The sequence below is a fragment of the Mastomys coucha genome, unplaced genomic scaffold (genome assembly GCF_008632895.1).
Source record: "Mastomys coucha isolate ucsf_1 unplaced genomic scaffold, UCSF_Mcou_1 pScaffold5, whole genome shotgun sequence".
NCBI classification, from domain to species: domain Eukaryota; kingdom Metazoa; phylum Chordata; class Mammalia; order Rodentia; family Muridae; genus Mastomys; species Mastomys coucha.
The window spans coordinates 93944058-93962063 of NW_022196911.1; the positions used below are offsets into that span (position 1 = coordinate 93944058).

Consider the following 18006-nt stretch of genomic DNA (forward strand, 5'->3'; position numbering starts at 1 on the left):
AGGCAGGCAGGCAGGCAGGCAGGCAGGGGGCTGGGGGAGAGGTGCTGTGGGTAAAGTGCTTGCTACGAAAGCAAGAGGATCTGAGTTCCAGTCCCAACCAACCACGTCTAAGCAGGGCATAGCCATCCATGCTGGCTATCAGTGCTGAGAAGCAGAGGTAGCTGGATCCTGTTAGCCTAGCGCAATGACAAGCTCCAGGCGTAGTGGGGGACCTTGCCTCGAGGATGGGTAATCAGCAGCCCTGGCTAAATGTTGCTTAGGGCAGAGCTGAAATGGACAGAGTCTCTGCAGACACAGGCAACCCCCCCCCCCCCCCCCCCCCCCCCCCGCGCACAGGGCGCTGGGGAGTGAGCATCGGGCAATGGAGCAGAGTAGAGGCCCCTGAGTCCACCCTGCGATTGGGTCATCTCTCTCTAACACCACTGGAGATCTAGGGGTGGGGAGCCCTTCCTTCCTTCACGGACAGGCAGGGATCCCAAGTGACAGACAGCCTGGCTCTAAAGTGCCAGAGGAAGGCAAGCAACACAAACTTGTACGCATACTGCAGTGTGGGTGCCAAGAGACATGAGGCAAAAATGAGTGTTGCTGAGGCTCATCGCTGCCACCGCTCTGTGGCTGTCAGAAAACAGCCACATCACGAGCTTTCTCTGCACAGGAAGTACCCTGTGTGTCTCCCTCCACCTTGCAAGGGGTCAGGATTCGAGAGTCTTCACCGTCCCATCCACAGTCTCCTGGCCCCTCTAGAGAGCCACCTGAGAAGGGAGCCACAAGTCAGCCTGCAAGATTCCCAGAGCCCTGGCGCTGGTCCCTTGCTGTCACGGGTTTCCATTAGCAGCTGCTTTCCCGCCTCCATCCTTGGCAGAAGCTCCCCACTCCTGACTCACCCCAGCCCACAGCAGGGAGGAGCCTTTCCCTCAGGGGCTGCAGTTGAGTCAGGGATCCACTGTAGCCTTGAGCCCCTGGTTTATGTGTGTCCAGGCAGGTGCCACTCCAGCCCACGAAGGACGGGAGACTCTTTCCTGGTGTGGCATCTGAAGTCCCTTCCAGATAGACTTCATCGTAAGCCTTCATCCTCCAATGTCACCTCTTAGGCAGAACTGGGTACAACTCCACAGAGCTCGCTTCTCCCAGCCAGTCTTATTCTGTAGTGTGACCTCTTTTTAAAATTAACTAATGGGTCACTTTTTTGTTTGTTTGTTTGATTGGAGACAGGGTTTCTCTGTGTAGCCCTGGCTGTCCTGGAACTCACTCTGTAAACCAGGCTGGCCTCGAACTCAGAGATCTACCTGCCCCTGCCTCTCAAGTACTGGATTAAAGGTGTGTGTCACCACACCTAGCTGCAGTGTGGCCTCTTGGTGTGTGGCTGTCAAGGGGGTCATGAGGCCTCCAGATGGTAGAATACTTGTGCACAAAGGTGCTTCAAAAGCCTGCCATTCTGGTTCTTACCCCGACATTGTTATTCATTTCAGGAAACTGGGGACAAGATCTACAGCTTACTATGTAGTCCAAACTGGCTTTGAACTGGTGGTAATCCTCCTGCTGCTTCCTCCCAAGTGTTGGGATCGAAGGCATGCACCGCCACACTATCCCTACTTATTTTCTGTTTTGGGACAAGCTTTCATTAAGCTGCCCAGACAAGCTGGGAAATCACTCTGTAACCCACTTAGGCTTTGAGTTTCCTACCTCAGTCTTCTGGGTAACTGGGCCAGGCGGGCCGCCATTACAAAACTGCTTGGAGAGACTGGAGAGATGGCTCAGAGGTTAAGAGCACAGAGTGTTCTTCCAGAGGAGTACGTGGGGTTCCTATACCTCTACCCATTGACTCCAACCTGCCTGTCACTCCAGTTCCAGGGGATCTGAAACCCCCTGCTGGCCTCTGAGGCACCTGCACATTTGTGGCATATACTTACAGAGACACACTTTTGTTTTGTTTTTGGTTTTGGTTTTTGTTTTTGTTTTGTTTTGTTTTTTGGTTTTTCGAGACAGGGTTTCTCTGTGTAGCCCTGGCTGTCCTGGAACTCACTCTGTAGACCAGGCTAACCTCGAACTCAGAAATCCGCCTGCCTCTGCCTCCCAAGTGCTGGGATTAAAGGCGAGTGCCACCACCGCCCGCGAGACACACTTTCATACAAATAAATACACAATAAAGTAAAACAAAGCTCTTATAAAGACCTCAAAAATCACTTGGACAGGGCTGGAGGGATGGCTTAGCGGTTAAAAGCAATGACTGTTCTTCCAGAGGTCCTGAATTCAATTCCCAGCAACTACATGGTGGCTCACAACCATCTGTAATGGGTTCTGATGCCCTTTTCTGAAAAAAAAATAATAATAATAATATATTTTTTTAAAACCCTCACTTGAATCTGAGAAGCTTTTATATCCAGGCACCCTACAGAGTCATGTAAGGAGTTTTGTTATCTATTTCCTTGTTCACAGGTGTAAGCATGAAACCCAGGGACACACACACACACACACACACACACACTGCTCCTCCATTGAGCCGCACCCCTACCCCAAGTGCAGATTTTTGATTATGAAATTATTTTAATTTATTTATGTATACAAGCACTGCCTGCACATATGTCTGTGCACCACATGTGTACTTGGTGCCCAAGGAGTCCAGAAAAGTGTGTCAGGTCCCTTGAACTGGAGTTACAGACAGTCCTGAGCTGCCATGTAGGTACTTAGAATAGTACCCAGGTCTTCTGGAAGAGCAGCCAGTGCTCTTAACCGCTGGTCCATCTTTCCAGCATCATGTAGGCTACTGGAAAGAAACAAAGTCCCAGGTTTCAATACTTCTGAGCTAATCTGTCCAGAGTGGAGCCCAAGAATGTGTGTTTGTTTTTAAGCCTCGGTGTTCCTGGGTCCACCGGGGCCCACCAGATGCAGCTGGTCCTCCTAGACACCCACATGCAATTGCTTCCAGAAGTTTGTGTCTCTGTGGTTACTTCCTGTGAAGACTCTCTTTGTGAAGACTGAGACCTCGCCCTTCCAACCATCATGTCTGGATCCTGAGCAGGTATCATGTATTTAATCCACCGTCCAAGGAAGCCACGAGGAATGGGATGAGGTGACAGGAGTTCCTTCCTTAGGACTGTCTCATGGGCTGGCTGTCCATGCTACCAGTCCTCCACATCTACCCTGCTCCTCAGTTCTGAATGTTCCAGAAAGCAAGACAGAATGGGAAGTGGGTGGGCTGTGTCCTGAGTCCACTTCAGGGCTGGGATGAGGGCCTGCTGAGGGAGCTATTAACATCAGGTATGGTGGTAAGGGAGCCAAAAAGCTCAGGCACCGAGAAGAATAGCTAAGTATGGCACTTACTTATTTTTTTTAAAGATTTATTTATTATCTATTTATTACAAGTACATTAATTAATTCTTGCTACATTACTACTTAATAAACTTTATCTTCCTGTGTAATTTCTCTGTAGAGGGCGTCAGATCTCATTACGGGTGGTTGTGAGCCACCATGTGGTTGCTGGGATTTGAACTCATGATCTTCAGAAGAGCAATCGGTGCTCTTACCCGCTGAGCCATCTCACCAGTCCCTAAGTATGGCATTTAAAAGTCAAAATTAATAAGCCAGATAGTGATGGTGCACACCTTTAATCCCAGGACTCATGAGGCAGAGGCAGGTGCATCTCTTGAGTTCGAGGCCAGCCTGGTCTACCAAGTGAGTTCCAGGACAGCCAGGGCTACACAGAGAAACCCTGTCTCGAAAAACCAAAAGCAAAAAACAAAACAACAAAAATCAATATTAGTGTCAACACTGATGCTATTTGGATGAATGAAATCTCAAAATGTTTGATGGTGACAGAATCAGTCATGGTGGCAAACCATGACTGGGGTAATTTCAGAGACTGGGGTAAAGGAAAACACAGTACCAGAAATGACAGAGAAGATGTCAACCAAACCCAAACCCTCAAAGCTTACGAAATACCCTTAGCGAGAAAGAACCTTTCATCCATGACACTGGAACAAGAAGGGTTTTCAAAAAGCACATAATTAAAAGGTCTTAGGAATTTAACCCATGGCCAGGGGTGTGTGCAGGCCCCTGAGGCCTCAGCACGGCTGACTCCATGATGGAAATCCCATTCAGGCTGTAAAACTCAGCACATAGACAGCACCACCTGACAAAATGTAAACGCAGACCTAGTCCATTCGACCATAGTTTTGGGAAAGCCTCTAACATACCAGCTCTGTTATCTGGCTTCTGTAGCACTGCTTCTGGCTGACTGTTCTTGTCAACCGAAGTATGTCAACCCAGGATATGGTTTCTGTTCTTAAAAGCTCACCCTGAGAAAGGCTCGGGGCTACACTGGGATCCTTAACACCCAGTGTAGACGCCAGCTACACAATAAAGACTTCCTATTGGCTTAAACCCACATCTGATCAGTCTTCTCTCATGAATACCCCACAACAGTGTGGTTGCTCCAGTTGGAGGCAAGCCAGCCCGACACTGTAAATTCCAGGCTAGCCCAGACAGCCAACTATGATTTCAGAGTACTCGGGTGATAGTGGGCATTATTTAAAAGGAATACAAATACACACACACACACACACACACACACACACACACACATATATGTGTACATACACACACACACACACATATACATATATATATATATGACCTTTAATACTAGAAGTACAGAAGTGAGCCACTATATATAGCCTGTGTTGCACCAAATTTCTTTGGGGGTGGGAAGCAGGGGTGTATGTTTGTGCTGAGATGTGGGGCTCATCAGGTAGCAGAGGCTAGCCTTGAATTCTTGGCCATGTTCCTGCTCAGCCTCCTGAGTGTTGGGATTATAAATGTGAGACACCATGCTCTGTGGTTACAGTGGAGCCCTCCACAGTGACATTAGAAGAGAATGGTGAGATGCCTTCAGGCTTTGAAAGGAAGTTTATTTTTAATTTATAAGTCTACATTCAGTGAAGCCACCGATCACAAGGGAGAGCAGAATAAATGACTTTCCAGGCACAGAGGTCCTCAGGAGAGCCTTTCTCTCAGGAGAGAGGCGACCTCTGTCAGGAAACTTAACTGCCACAGAATCAAGCAGGAAAGGGAAGATACGGGGTAGGGAGACCAGAGCTCCAACACTCCAGAGACAGAAGAGGAGAAGGACATGTAAGCTGGCAACTGTGGGCTGGAGAGCAGTCCATCAAGATGGGGCACATTTTTATTTCTATTTGTTATTGGACGTTGAAGACAAGGTCTTAGGTAGCCCAGGCTGGCCTTGGACTTACTATGTGGTCAAGAATGCCCTCAAACTTCTGATCCGCCTACTTGTCTCTCTAGAGTGCTGGGATTACAAGTGTGCACACCCACTTTATGCAGTTCTGGGGATCAAACCCAGGCTTAATGAATGCTAAGTAAGTGTTCTGCAAACTGAGCCACAGCCCCAGTTCCCTCGATAACAAGTTTGACCACACTGAAAGTTACACTTGAAGCTAAAAGAAGGCATAGAAGAAGGCATTCCTGGGATTAGCACAGAGAACTGAGCAGGCAGGGAGACAGCAAAGGATTCCAGAAAAAAAGCAAACAAGAAACAGGAGGAGAGATGGTGGTTAAGGGCATTTCCCAAATGGCCTGATGATCCAAGGAGAGAACTAACTCCTGAAAGTTGTGCTCTGACCTCCACCACACGTTATGTAGTACATGCCCCCCCAATGCCAACACAGAAGTCAATAAATTAAAAAAATAATAATAACAAAAACATGAGCCATCACCCTGCTTGGATCACAGTGATGGTGCTACAAGGAAAGGCACATGAGGCTGAGAAAGAAAGAGAGAAGAAAGTTCTGGGGGGTGGGGCGGGGAACATCAGAGCCGAGTCCTCTACCACAACAGACAAGAAGCAGAGAATGTTCAAAGTCCACTCAGGGCTGGGTCTGGTGGCCCACACCTTTAGGCCAGCTCTTAGGAGCCAGACCGATCAAATGGATCTCTTTAAAGTTCAAGAACAGCTTGGTCTACATAGCGAGTTCAAGGCCAGCCAAAGCTACATCATGAAAACCCTGTCTCAAAACCAACTAAACAAAGCTCACTCATTAAAGGAGCTAAAGAGACAGGATAATTGGAAATCAACAAACCAGAGGTACCCTGCTGTGGGGAAGGCTGAGGAGGGGTGGGAGGGCAGCCTGGGCCTTCTGTGTTTATTCTTCTGGGGTTTTTTTTATAGAACTATAGAGCTATGCTATTCTAGAACTAGAACATAGGCTCATACTGCCCACACTGACCCTGGACTCCAGGGCTCTGATCTTCTTCTCACTTCGGCTTTATGATCCACATCCCACTACCTCTATAGCACTGCCTGATGCTTGGACGTTTCTGAAAGTTCCACGGAAATAAAAAAAATCGATGCTGCAAAGTTCACCCTCTCATTGATGCTTCTGTCTCTCTCTTTTTTTTCTTTTTGTTTTTTTTGTTTTTTTCGAGACAGGGTTTCTCTGTGTAGCCCTGGCTGTCCTGGAACTCACTCTGTAGACCAGGCTGGCCTTGAACTCCAGAAATCCACCTGCCCCTGCCTCCCAAGTGCTGGGATTAAAGGCATACGCCACCACTGCCCAGCATGTTGCTGCTTCTTCTCACTCTGTAGCTTTTGTGCATCCTGAGCCTCTACCCTTCCCTTCCCACCAAGCACTCAACGCTCGCTCACACTCATCCCAGACACAAGCCGCTGGAAGTGGCTAACAGTGGGCACATGGACATAATATGCAAAATTCCTCAGCCACAGGTGCACAGCACCTCCAACTCACTTATTAATGGCTGCAGAAGCCCTTTAGCTTTCAGAGTTACCTCCTCCCACAGAAAGCTTCCTCACCTCCCCAGCCCAGGAACGTCTACCTCAGTGTCACCTGGACAGGTTTGTCCTCTGCTCCAACCACCTCAGGATGCTTCTTACAGCAGCCCTGTCCTTATAGCGGCTCACAGCCTAAAGAGGCAGAAATGTAGTGGAGTGGGGCTTAAACTGGCAGCCTTGGTGTAACTATCCCGCCTTCAGCTTTCTCTTCTCTAAGTCATGGCGGAGTTCAGAGCCTGTCCTGTGTCCCCTGGAGCAAATTACTTCATCCATCCTGGCAGAGGCCAGCTGCTTTGATCCTATGATCCAGCCTGGAGCTGGCTTGCCTCCTCCTCTCCGGGATCCTATCCATCCCAGACTCCCTCCGTATCTGACACCTAGGCAGGCTCCAGCTCTCCTCTCCCTCCATGTCGTTTCTGCACTCACCACCACTCTAGTCCTGTTGTCTGGAAGTGTGTCGATGGCCAGGGAGTCCCCACCCAGATCCTGGCTTAGCTGGGTCTTGCCTGGCTTCGACACTTGCCCGGGGCTCTCTCGGGGTCTCCGACTCCAGCCTTGCCTGGTCCTCTTGGCAGTCCATGCAGAGCCTTGACCTTCATCGTGACCTGAGAGAAGGGACAGTGCACTTGAGTGGTGGTGGTCCTGAGGAAAAGATGTCAGAAGCGGTCCAGACCTATCCTGCAGAGACCTCAACAAGACACCATCATTGGTTCTGGGGATACTCGGTGACTAAGACAGCAGCTTCACAACCCAGACTGAGAGCCCTGTGTCTCATACCATGCCCAGGAACATGCACACGCAACACTAAGCCACTCAAGCGTCCACAGTGGGCAAGGTATGTTTGGCAAACCAGAATGTGGCTGAGGGGTTAAAGGTGCTGGGGTTGGAACTCAGAGCTTCTTACGTGCCAGGCTCTACCACTGACCTGCAGGCCCAACCGTGTCCTTCTGTTTTCTATCTCTTTGTTTTTTGAATACTCCGTACATCTCATATAAGTGGGATCATACACTATATCTCTTGTTGTGGTTGGCTTGTTTCACTTAGCACAGTGTCTCCAAGGTTCTGATGTGTTCTTTCTGAAGACTGAATGCTATTGCCTGCTGTATATAGCACATGTTGCCAAGAATCGGACCAGGTCCTCTGGAATCCCAGCTAGGACTTCCACTCACTGAGCCATCTCACCAACTCCCAAGGACGGTTTTTATTCTTAGCGGTGCCTGACGTTTTCTATTTCTTAATCGACTCATCAAGTTATGTTCTTTTCCAGTAGCCATTCTAATCAATGGATGGGAAGCGATACATGCTTGCGGTTTTGACTTGCACTTCTTTCTTTAATGATTCGCGAGAATGAGCATTGTTTCATGCGCTATTGGCTGTGCACTTTCTTTGGGAAAATGTTTGTCTTTGGCCCATTTTAAACCCGATGACTTGTTGGCCTGGACTGCTGTTCTGGAAGCTACTTAGCAGCATCTTTTTTCTCTACCTAGCTACACCCCCACTTTCCTTCCCTCCCCCATTGGCTTTGACAGCTGAAAGTCCCTCTGTACTTTAACAAAAACTTCTTGGAAACAAATTGTTCTCCCTTGCAAATTTGATTTGGTGTGTTTGTTTTGAAACAGGATTTCAATACTTAGCCCTGGCTGACTTGGAATTTGCTATCTAAATGAGGCTCGTCTTAAATCGCAGAGATCTGCCTGTATCTGCCCCTGTGGTGCTAGGGTTAAAGGTGTGTTTTGCCACACCTGGCCCCCTTGTCCAACTGAGGGGCAGAGTTTTAGTTCCATCACTATTTCAAGCTTTGCCCTCAGGCAAATCATTTTCCTTGTGTAACAAGGGACACAGAAACCAGCCGGGACAGCAGAGAGGTTTTTATCTCGAATGCCATCTCCCATTCATCTGCAGCGGCCAGAAGCACTCTAGACTGAAATGCCAAGGCCTCATCTGTGTTTAGCAGCAGAGATTGTCACGATCGATTAGTAATGTCTGTCACGAGCATAGGACTGGCAAGTGGCCGCACGGAGGCAGGTCTCCCAAGCATACAACTCTCTTGGGGCCAATAAACTAATTCTAACCGATCCTGAAAAGGATCCTTCTTCATTTAAGAGAAATAAGTTCCCAAAGCCCAGGCTAAATTCCCGTTCCCAAAGGAGTGACATTCTAATTGTCACTCCTGCCCAGGATATATGAAAGGCACAGACCACCCTGCCTGTGGCCTCCATCAATTTTGGGTCCTAGGTCAGATACCCATCTCCTCTCCACCTCTGACTCCATCAGCCTTGCTCACCAAAGCTCTTCTAGTGGGTCTCTCTGTCCAAGATTCCCCTCCCCAGGCTATTTGTGCCCTCTCCCAGGGGGACCTGTGCTCCTCAGGCCTCTCTCCACTCTCCTCTGAGTGCCTGGCAAACAGTAAGCGCTCAATCACTGCTTAATTGAGGACACTACACTAGGGGATAGCTCTCTGGTAGCAGTAAGAACAGAGATTGAAACAGGGCTTGGCTAGACCAGGCCTGAGGCCCGGCCAGGATGCTGCTGCCGGGCTCTGATTTGTCATTAGACATTTTATCCAATTAAGTCATTCTTGGCTGCTGGTGCCTGCTGGACTCGAGCCGGGCCCCTCTCACATCTCTGCCCCTAATCATATCCAGATGCTCCTGGAGAATATGGGTAGAGGGGCCGTTCTGACCTCTTGCCCGGGCTATCTACCAAATGGCTGAAAGCCCAGCACTGGGTGGCAGCGCTCGTCCCCACGCAAGCTGCCCGGCCTCCTCTGCAAGACCACAGCTGTCTGTGGCAGGTCTGTTTGTAATGCGTTGGGTGGCCTTCTCCCCAAGTCCTCCTGTAAGTATCCCCAAGGGCAGGGCAGGAGCTAGGACTGGAAAGCCACACATGCAGGCCAAGTGGAAGGGCTGATGGGTAGACAGGCAGGAAGCACCAAGCCTGGACTGACCTTGGAGAGGGATGTTAGGGAGGGAGGGAGGAGACCCACAGGATGGCAGGGAAGAACATCTGGGCTCCCCGTTCCAGTCTACCACCCCTAAGCTAGGACCTGGCAGGTTTTCCTCTTTAAGCTGCAGCTGCACACCAATAACAGGGCTGATCCAAGTACTGAGTAAAAACCATCCAGGCATCCCAACCATCTAGGAGTAGGGTTCTGTGCGGGATGACGGAGTAAGAGCAGAGGAGGCTAAGAGCTAGGAATCCCCACCAGTGTCTCTCCAGCTTCAACATGTCTGCCCTTCCAGTTGGATGGGCAGGATGTCACCTCTTAGTCCGTGCTAGTGCAGCTGGCTGGTCACATAGGCGCAGGGCCACATAGATGTCTGGGCACACAGCCTTGAAACCTAGTGGAAGCCACAGCCTAGCAGGTTTACATCGACGGCATGCCTGGACACCCCTGGACACCCCTCACCCCTGGACACCCTTGGCTCTGATTCTGCCTCTCAGTTCCCTCCCATTCCATCCTTGGCCTCTGGAACAGAGACTGAACCGTCGTCACTCAGGGCCCTAAGGGCTATACCATCTAATGGCACAAAACCACCTCAGTGGGCACTAGCCTTTCTTCCCCGTGCCAATCAATCCCGGAAGATGGGCATTAGCTTTAGATCCATTTTATAAATGGGGAAAATAAGGCTAACAACCCGCCTCTAGGTCATCCATTCATTCCATGGCAGGACTGGAACTAAGGCCGGCTGGCTCCAGTCTGGCTGAACCATAGAGCACAGTGCAATAAGGCTAAGTATAGTAGCACTCCCTTAAACTCTGCACTCAGGAGGCAGAGGCAGGCAGATCTCTGTGAGTTCAAGGCCAGCCTGGCCTACGGAGCAAGGTTTGGGTCAGCCAGGACTGTATAATGTGGGGGAATACAGAGACCATGCTCCCATCCCCTGACCTGACACAGCCCTGCTGCAGTGTCTTAGGGCCGAGGAGCTGGGTTACACCACCCAGGGCCTGACACATCTCAAGCCAGCCCTTCTAGCCATACCTCCGCCATATTGTTATTGCTACTGATGGTCTCTCTGGGTATTCATTTCACCTTCCACCCTGTATGCCCTAGAGCCAGCTGCCCACACACTGTAGCTAGAACAAGCCACATAGAAGACCCACGTGATCCATCACTCCTCCTACGCCCCTCTCACCTCACCCCTGCAGCTGATCCGAGAGCTCTCATGGCCAGGCTCCTGGTTTCTCTTTCTCTCACATCCCTCCTGGCTCTCTAGGACCCAGTCCTGCCATCCAGTCACCACAGATTCACAAAGCCTTCTCAGCCAAGAACACTCTGCTCCTAAATAACCCATGAGCTTATACTCATCCTTCAAGTCTGTGAGACATCAGTGCTTCCCAGAGTCTCCCTGACGCTCCTCTTTCCCTCACCCAGATGCCCGGGGCACCACCCAAGCTAGCCTCCTGGACCATCATGCCCTCGGTCACCTCTGCATCTAGAATTCTGGGTACTGCAAGGACCAGTGTTCAGGAGGTACCAGTGGGTGGAGAGGGTGGAAAGCTGGCAGGAGGAAGGAGAGACTCAGCACCAAGCCTCTAGGGCGAAGACCCTCCCTCGGGCGCAGCCCAGCTGGAGACCCTCACTGTCCTATCACGGCACCGAAAGAACACAGGTTTGCCACCAAGCTGGAGGCCCAACCTTAAACCGGAATGCCACAATTTACGGACTCTCTGGAAGCCTCCATCTCTGACAGACAAGATGAGGTGAGAACAGTTCTATCACTCGCTAGCTAGGCTGAATCTTTAACAAACCATCTACACAAAGCAGTCATCGAAACCAACCCCGAAGGCAGTGCTCGGGGGAGGTAGCTCAGTTGGTAGAGTGCTCGCTTGGCTCGCCTACTATGTCACCGAGCAGCCCAGAAGCTCTGGGCTCAATTCTCCAGTGCTCTATAACATGACATGATGGCACCATGTCTGTAACCCAGTGTCGTCGGGTGGAGGCAGGAAGATCAGAAAATCAAGGTTACTCAGTTACACGGTGAGTTCAAAGCCAGCCTGGGCTATATATGACACTGTGCCTCAAAGTCCTGTTCTTTGCTTCACACAAGGTCACACAAGGTTGTCCCAGGCTTAACAAACCCCACCTCCTATGCATAGAGCTCCTCCTGCTGAGACCCTCCGCCTGACCTTGGAAATTAAAATTGTGGACAAGAAAGAGGGACACCAGGTAGCAGGAGGGGTGGGGAAGGAGGCTCTGCTTTCTGAAGATCACCCCAAGTCAGAAGCATGTGTATGCTCACTGTTGAACAGTTTGGATGTATTTAACCAGGGTCTTCTGTAGCAGGGTGGCCTCGAACTCACTATATAGCTGGGGGTGACCTTGAACTTCCGATCCTTTTTCCTCCAAGTGGCCTTGCTCTCAGTGTGGCCCATCATACCCAGCTTTTCCACACACATATATCTAGGAGATCTCCACACAAGGTGTGGGTGGGTGGGTGTGGAGGTGTGAAGGAGTTCTCGGTGACAGGTAAGTGTGATCCTGAGCTCAAACACTCTGGACTTCTTCCCGTAGACACACAGCACAGTGAATCAGGACAGTGTGGTTGCTGCCAGGCCCTGCCGTCAGGGTAGCTCTCTCTGAGAAGGGGACACTGCAGCTGATGGGAAGCAGCGGCAATCCCAGAAGCCATTGTGAGGAACCTGAATTCTAGTCACAGTATACCAGTTTATTGGGAGGCCCCCGGAGGGCAAGGAGGAAACTGAAAGCAGATTAAGGCTGGCTGGGTTATAAGACATCTTTCTATTCAGCCCGGACCCTGGAGACGGGCAACCTTGGCTCAGAAAATAGGAGGGGGTCGGGACTCCTTATGAGTTTCAAAATGGCTGCCTGAGTCTCCCTTCTGTGTGTGTGTGTGTCCTAGATGCCTCTGGTTCCCCTGGGACCAGACCCTCCATGACCCCCTCCTGGGCCTGGAGGCCATCTTCCTCTCTGCCTGACTTCTGGCTGTTTCTGCGCTCTCCTTAATTATTACTCCTTCTTCAGGTCATCGATCCTGTTTCCCGTTGTAAGGATGAATGTGGGAACAAGGATATAGGGATGGAGGAACCTCCACCTGACCCCCGCCATGTTGCTCTCACTGGCCTCAGGGGCTCTATCATACAGAGCAAGCAGCCAGTCTCCGTGAAGGACCGTCTCAGCCTTCCCCACTTACGCACATCCTCTGATGGCCTCTACAAAACCTCACCACCAAACCCAGCCCGACCTGGGATGAGTCAACAGTTGCCTTGACAGCTTTTTACAGCTTCCTAGGGTCTAACCTCAATCTCACTTGCTGCAGATTAGATGCTCAGCGTCTTCTAGATGAATCTAAAAGCAGAGGAGGCCGAGTAGTCTGTACTTACAAAAGTGACACGTGACCCTGGGTCCCTTGATGTAGTCAGCTCCCTTCCTCAACCCTCTCCACGGCCCAAACCCCTCATCGACCCAGCCATGAACTCAGAAAACACACCAGCTAAGGCTGAAAAGAACCCAGAAATTAACCCACTCAGTCTCTTCCTAGTTACAATTTAAAAATAAATTATCAGTTACCTGTATATGTTTGAGAAGGAAAGAATATCTTAAGGGGAAAAAAAATCTCATAATTCTACCTTGAAGAGCCAAAGATTTTGTCAATAACCTCTTTTTATAAATCAAAAACCGAGCCCAGAGAAAGTAAGTAACTTGTCCAAGGTCACACAGCAAGTGAGACAGCAGAACTAAAAGCCAAGTGCCCAGCTACCTTCTGTGGGGGCCTCCCTGAACACTGATGGCTCCACACTAGTCTCTAGACATGTGACTTCTCTGTTCTCTGCCCGCCCCCCGCCCCCCCCCCGCGGTCACCACCAGCATCCTCCCAACCCGTACATCTCATCCCAACCCAGATTCATTTGGACTACATACCGTGACCATCAAAGTCAAGAACACAGGCATGAAGCTGACACAAGAGCCCCATGAACGGATCCCTTCCCTGATCCCAAGTGTGGGACACTCAAGTCTCTTTTAAGGAGCTTGAGAAATGACCCTTATTCCCAGCCCCCGAGAAAACCTGGGTGCAAAACCTAAAACGGCCTTTCTTGGTAACATGAGAGATTCAAAGTAGATCTCTGAAAGGATCTCCAAGAGGAAGAAATGGCTTGAGGAACTGTTCTAGAGGAGAGAGGAGTGTGCGGAATGGAGCTCCTCCTCCGCCCTCAACCCCCTTGCCTCGGTGCACAGCTAGTGCGACTGACAGCCGAGCCCGAGCCGAACCAAGCAAGAGGGAGAAGGGGACCCTTGATCCTGGGGGAGATCGGGGAGCAGCAGGCTGCTTTTTTCCTGAGGTCCCAGTACGCAATAGGTAGGGGAAGCAAGTTAGACGGCCACGCTGGGGCCAGGATGTCTCCCATCCTCCGGGACTCCCACGCAGTCACAAGCCCAACTGGGACCCCACCTAGAGCAGCAGAGGGAGGCAGCAGGGAAGAGCACGGAAAAGAAAAAGCAAACGCCTCTCTGGAATGAACGCGGGTCCCTGCGACTATTCTGGGGACCCCGGGCTGGGTCCCTCCACGTCCTTCCGACAGCAGTAGGAGGTGCGCACCCTCTGTGCGCACACAGGGAAAGCAGGGTCCCTGTCCCCTCTCCCCAGCGTCCTGCGACAGCACCCGGGTCCCGCTGGCGTGTCTGCACCTGCCCTGGCCGCGCGTCCTACCTGCGGCTGTTGCGGGACTGAGCGCGCGCGCGGCCCCGCGGAGTAGCAGCAGCTGCAGCAACCAGAGCTGAGCCCGCATGGTGGGCGCGGACGACCTCCGGGTCCGCGCGGCGGCGGCGGCAGCGGCGGCTGCAGAGGGAGCGGCCCCGGGCTGGGCGAGCGGAGAGCTGGGAGCGGGAGCGGAGCCCGGCACGGCGAGCGAAGAACGGCGCCGCGGCCTTGGGGAGCGCGGGCGGGAGGACCCAGAGGGCGGGGCGGGGCGCGACGCCGGGGTCCCCGCCTCCCGGAGCTCCGCGCCGCACCCCACAGAACCCAGGACCGCGCCGGGACATCTCTGGTTACCGAGAGAACCTTGCTGTCCCCAGAAACCTAAAGGCCGAGGGGGAGGACCCCAAGAAGCGCCCCTACTTGGGCCGTTGGATCCCACCACCCATCCCCAGAGCCGGAGACTTTCCGAGCGGGTCCGCGCACCTCGGTGGCTTCCTGGTATTGTGCGTAAGCGCACGCACAGACACACACCAGGAATCTCCCGCAGCCGAGCCCCCCAGCTTCTGCCCCAAGCGAGGCACGAATTGCATCTCCCCAACTTGACTGCTTCACACCCCATCGCATCGCCAGCACCGACTCTCCTCAGACCCCCGTCCAGCAGACGTGTAGACGCTGGAGTCTGGCACATTCCTTCTCTGAAACAGCCCGGTGCTCCCTCCCCAGGAAGGCCAGATCAGTCCAGGCTAGACCCAGACAGAGCCAGGAGTGACGCCCACTGCCACCACACTCTACTGGACTCTGGGAATAGGGCACTTTTTTTTGTTCCTTCCAGGATGGAATAAAAATACCCGCAGTTTAGGAGATTTAATAGACGGCATGGAATCAGGACAAGGCACGAAGGTGCCTGTGACCTACTTCGTGGGGAGGCGAAGAACTGGGGCCTAGAGAGTGGAGAGGCCTGAGGGGGCCCTGGCTCCCTCCGCGCTGGGGACCTGGAAAGTGCAGACAGGGTGCATAGGCTGCTTCACGGGGGCATATCCCTGAAGGGTTGGGTACATAGGTAGGGTGTGGGCTTGAGTGAGTGAATGGCCTGACACTGAGGTCAAAAGAAGGACCGAGGAAGGAAACGAAGACTAAATACTCTCATCTCTCAGAATCCCAGTTTCACTCTCCTCTGGGTCCGAAAGCCTAGAGGTGGCCTCCCCCAAGAACTCAATATGTTGTTATGTAATACTATGAGCCAAGGCAAGCCCCGCAGCTGAAGGGCTTTTTGTTATTTTTCCAGACAACGAACGACTAACGCTGTCGACCAGGTTGGTCTCGAACTCACGATCACTTTTCCTGTTTCAATCTAAATGAAGGGGTTACAAACCTGAGCCCACCAAACCCAGCCAGCCATTGCATTTCTAATGCCTTGCCTGAATTCTCCCAGGACAGTCTCTGGGGGAGCGAAGAAGCTGTCCCTTCCAGCTGTGGCCTCCTACCGCCACCCAGTGGACACGTGATGAGCCACGGGGCTGCCGTTTAGCTGGTCTCTTGAAGACTTAAGAGACTGCCCGCACAGGCAGGAGGGCCTCTAGAGTGTCCCGAGATGGACCTCCAGCCTCAATCCTGGTGTCATCGTGCGTGGTCAGTCTCAGTGCCCACGCTCCATGTTATATAGTCTTTTATTAGGGTTCAGGCAAAAGCTTGGAAATAGTAGAAGCAAACGGCGTGGACAAATTTCTAACCGTAAGGCTCTAGAACTTGAGCATGCAAGGGTAGCACTTCTCAGAACCGGCGTTTTTAGCCCCACCCCAGGATAGTTCACTGGGTCAGACCTGAGGTCAGGAATCTTCTAGCACGGGCCCAGGTGTTGGGGCTAGGCACATCCGGGGACCCACTGCCCTAAAAACTCCCGGTTCCTAACCGTCGCCCCCCTCTCCCAGACTGTTCCGGGGTCAGCGAGGGAAGTATTACCATAAAAATACGTAGGGACGTGAAAAAGACTTACGAGGGGGCACCCGGATTTGAACCGGGGACCTCTTGATCTGCAGTCAAATGCTCTACCACTGAGCTATACCCCCTCTGCTGGTAGGTTTGCGTCAGTTACTACTTAGTTCTACTCTGGCGCAGGCGCACTAAAGTGTCACTGAAAGTGAGGGGAGAATCTGGTTCGAAGTTATCAAGAAACGCGAGGACCTGACCTGACCCGCCAGATTACCAGCCTCAAAGCAAAAGCTGTTTCCTGATGGTCTGAGATTCCTTCTGAAGGCACAAGAATACGTCCTCCAGAAGACAGAGGCGACGCCTCGCTATCCCGCGCTCCTCTGGATGGATTCCCCTCTTTAGCTCCGCCGCGGCCTCTCCGCGATCTCTCTCCCTCCTGCACGTTCACGCGACTTCTCCCGACCGACCGTCCGCCTCCAACCTGGTCCCAACCCTAGACACAGGCGTGGAAATCGCCTGCACCCGAACACGCCAACCGGCACAGCGCTCCCCGCGGGTCACGCGCGGCCGCCTGGGAAATCATACGGTGGGCTTGGACTCTAGGTTCGCGTCACATTTCGGCCGGGGACACACACTTAACTGCAGCCACAGGAGGACAGCATATGCCAGCAAAATAGAGTGGGCAGGGGCAGTCCCTGCATCTCCCCCCTAAACACTCAAACTAAGTGTGGTGATAACAAAAGACTTACGGCTAGGAGCCGCGAGGGGGCACCCGGATTTGAACCGGGGACCTCTTGATCTGCAGTCAAATGCTCTACCACTGAGCTATACCCCCGATGCGGTGACTTAGCTTCACCAGAATGTATTTCTTTGTAATAGATTTCTATGACGTAGCAGCTTGATAATATTTTATTGTACTTGAAATTTTTTGTTATTATCATGGAAAAAAAACTAACGAAAATTCGAACTATGACTGAAATATCTAGCGTTCACAAGCTCTCCCTTCATAACCACATCTCAGGAAAACTACAAAATTAAAGGTCTGGGTCCTTGGTATCTCTGCCCAGGATCCCCTAGAGGTCCCCTGCTTGCTTGAAAAGGGGAAAGGCTGTACTATCTCGGGTCCTGAATATAGAAGCACATGATGGGTCTCCAATCCATCTTTAGCACCGCCTTTAAAGGACTCAGGGGCTTTTCCATCTCCCTGGGGTCCCCTTCTCAGGCTACTTGTCCCCACTAGAGCCAAGAGCTGGTCCTGGTTAGCTGGTGCCAATGCCGTTCAACTTGGCCAAGTTCTCTAGCCAAATGGATCGTTGTGGCAGTCCCTGCTCCCTCGCCCCGTTTCCAAGGTGGATTTTCCCCAAAACCTTTCCACAAAGAACAAAAGTCAGTTTGAGGAACAGACAGAAATGGTGAGGCGTTTTCAGGGGTACTTACTATAGTACCTTTACTTTTTAAATCATAATGCGATGTTAAAAAATAAATAAAAATAAAAATAAAAATCGCCGGGTGGTGGTGGCTCACGCCTTTAATCCTAGCACTTGGGAGGCAGAGGCAGGCGGATCTCTGAGTTCGAGGCCAGTCTGGTCTCCAGAGTGAGTTCCAGGACAGCCA

General features: G+C 51.7%; 1 protein-coding gene and 2 non-coding genes across 3 annotated transcripts in view; all 3 read right to left on the reverse strand.

The window, feature by feature from the left end:
- Plxdc1 (plexin domain containing 1) overlaps positions 1-14692 on the reverse strand; it is a 64047-nt gene extending 49355 nt beyond the window's left edge. The window contains exons 1-2 of the mRNA XM_031353574.1: positions 14476-14692; positions 7232-7410 (exon numbers count right to left, since the gene is read on the reverse strand). Of these exons, the coding sequence (XP_031209434.1) occupies positions 7232-7410; positions 14476-14554 (258 nt within the window). The 5' untranslated portion in view covers positions 14555-14692. The remainder of the gene's footprint in view (positions 1-7231; positions 7411-14475) is intronic.
- A 1765-nt stretch (positions 14693-16457) lies between these two features.
- On the reverse strand, positions 16458-16529 carry Trnac-gca. The gene has a single exon. It is a non-coding gene; the product is annotated as a tRNA-Cys (tRNA).
- A 626-nt stretch (positions 16530-17155) lies between these two features.
- Positions 17156-17227, reverse strand: Trnac-gca. The gene has a single exon. It is a non-coding gene; the product is annotated as a tRNA-Cys (tRNA).
- Positions 17228-18006: the final 779 nt, after the last annotated feature.